We start from the raw sequence: 1,905 nt of genomic DNA, 5'->3' as shown, positions 1-1,905 counted from the left end.
GTCCACCTTAATTAAATGCAAACAGTTCAGTTTGCCAGGTGTATATAACATTTATAACATATTCATGAAAGTTTTGCTTAGTTAGTCAGCTTGACAGTCACATTTTACTTTTATAAAATGAATGTGAGATGAAAAAACAGATGTTGTCAACGTTTTCCTTTGGGGACAAAATAATGAAGTAAATTGCAATAGATCGCAGAATATCGCAATATGTTTAAAATCGCAATAACATCGTATCGTGAGCCAAGTATTGTGATAATATCGTATCATGGTGCCTCTGGTGATTCCCACCCCTAAGGACTACATGACATACAGTACATGTTCTGTACCCACTTCAGCCAGCATTTTGTTTATTATTGACTCAATCGTTTAAAACCAAGATGCTATGCAATTTCCTCAAATGCCGTACATTTCTCTGAACCTTTCAAATCTTGACTGGAAAGTTTTTTGTGTGGGTTTCAACAATTTCTGGCCTCACAACATTCACTTGCATAGACTGGTAGGATGAGTAAAGAGAGAGACTTGTTTTTGAGCGCAACACACATACTACATGTCTATGTCATCCCAGCAGGGGCAAAATTACATGTCAGTACATGTTATGAAAGGCTCGTTATTGTCAACCTACGTATACAGATGGGAATGTACTCACACATATTACACCCCTACACACCTTCTGGAATGATAAGCACTTTCGCCCCTCTTGAGGCTAAACTCACTCTGTATTATATTAGAGAACCATTACCAACTATTATAACCATAACTTACATGGTCACACAAAAAGGCACTCAAATATATAAAACTACAGCTATTCTGAAATTGCAGATGCCTGTTGGCCAGTAACCTTTCCGTCCAACCCCATTTCTTAAATTAGTGTAATGTATCATAACCAACAACAATCTACATGTGCATGAACAGGAATGAATTACAAAATATTATAATAATACAGTACCAACACAATAATGAAGTGAAACAGCGAGAGCCAAAAGACACCCCCCTAATACTGTAAACGTCTCCTCTTTAACAATACAGACGACGACAAGAGTTTCATGACAGGAGAGCTTAGAGTGGAAGTTAGATACAAGCTTAATGAACACGTGATTGTTCTTTCAAGTACTTAAAGAAAGATAAAAAATCTGCAAGTCGGGTAGGCAAGACACTGCGCTTGTGAGATGATCCCGGCGTTGAGTGGCGCGTGGTGGAAGACGGAATAAATCCTAACCACCGAGGGTTACTGTACTTACTGGCTCAGTTTAAACATAATTATCTAACGTCAAATCTTACTAACGTCTACACTAAAAATTTGTAAAATTAACCAAAAGATTTAGAAATGGCTGACAAAGGCATAAATACTAAATTTAAGGACAAGAACCGCACACACACAAACACAGACACAGCAATTTCCTATCATCCTCACCCTCAGGCGGCTGACTCGTTTCTTCCAGGATCGTACTCCGGACAGGTAGATCTGGTTCAGGGCCTGATAGGACAACTGCAGGTCGATCCCCTCTGGCGTTATGGTAAACTGGAACGCCACTGCCTGGTGGGCCTCAGCCATCACTATGGAAACAAAAGTGAACAAAAATGTAAACGCCAATATCACTCCTTGTATTAAGCAATTGTGAATCATTTATTAGTGTTAGAGAGCAATGCCTACATTCAATTCACCTGGGGGGGGCCGAACACTACTTCCCAGCTGTGATATAATGACAACATCTGACGGCCTGTCGTGACCTATTGCTTTTATGATGGTCACCAAGTATAGCGATATAAAAGAAATAGTCACATAGTCAAATGTTCACAATAAAATAGGCCCTTTTGTGGCAGGGTTAGCTCAGTTGGTAGAGCAGGTGCTCACATGTAGAGGCTGGGGGCGTGGCCTTGACCAACTGCCACTTTGCTCATTTG

General features: G+C 40.1%; 1 protein-coding gene across 1 annotated transcript in view; it reads right to left on the bottom strand.

The window, feature by feature from the left end:
• The window catches only part of LOC116703437 (carnitine O-palmitoyltransferase 1, liver isoform), a 14,972-nt gene that overhangs the window by 2,797 nt on the left and 10,270 nt on the right, over positions 1 to 1,905 (bottom strand). The window contains exon 2 of the mRNA XM_032538174.1: positions 1,415 to 1,557. Coding sequence (XP_032394065.1) covers positions 1,415 to 1,555 — 141 coding nt within the window. The 5' untranslated portion in view covers positions 1,556 to 1,557. The remainder of the gene's footprint in view (positions 1 to 1,414; positions 1,558 to 1,905) is intronic.

Source organism: Etheostoma spectabile, chromosome 15 (genome assembly GCF_008692095.1).
Source record: "Etheostoma spectabile isolate EspeVRDwgs_2016 chromosome 15, UIUC_Espe_1.0, whole genome shotgun sequence".
Classification (NCBI taxonomy): Eukaryota; Metazoa; Chordata; class Actinopteri; order Perciformes; family Percidae; genus Etheostoma; species Etheostoma spectabile.
This window is presented reverse-complemented; position numbering and strand designations above follow the sequence as displayed.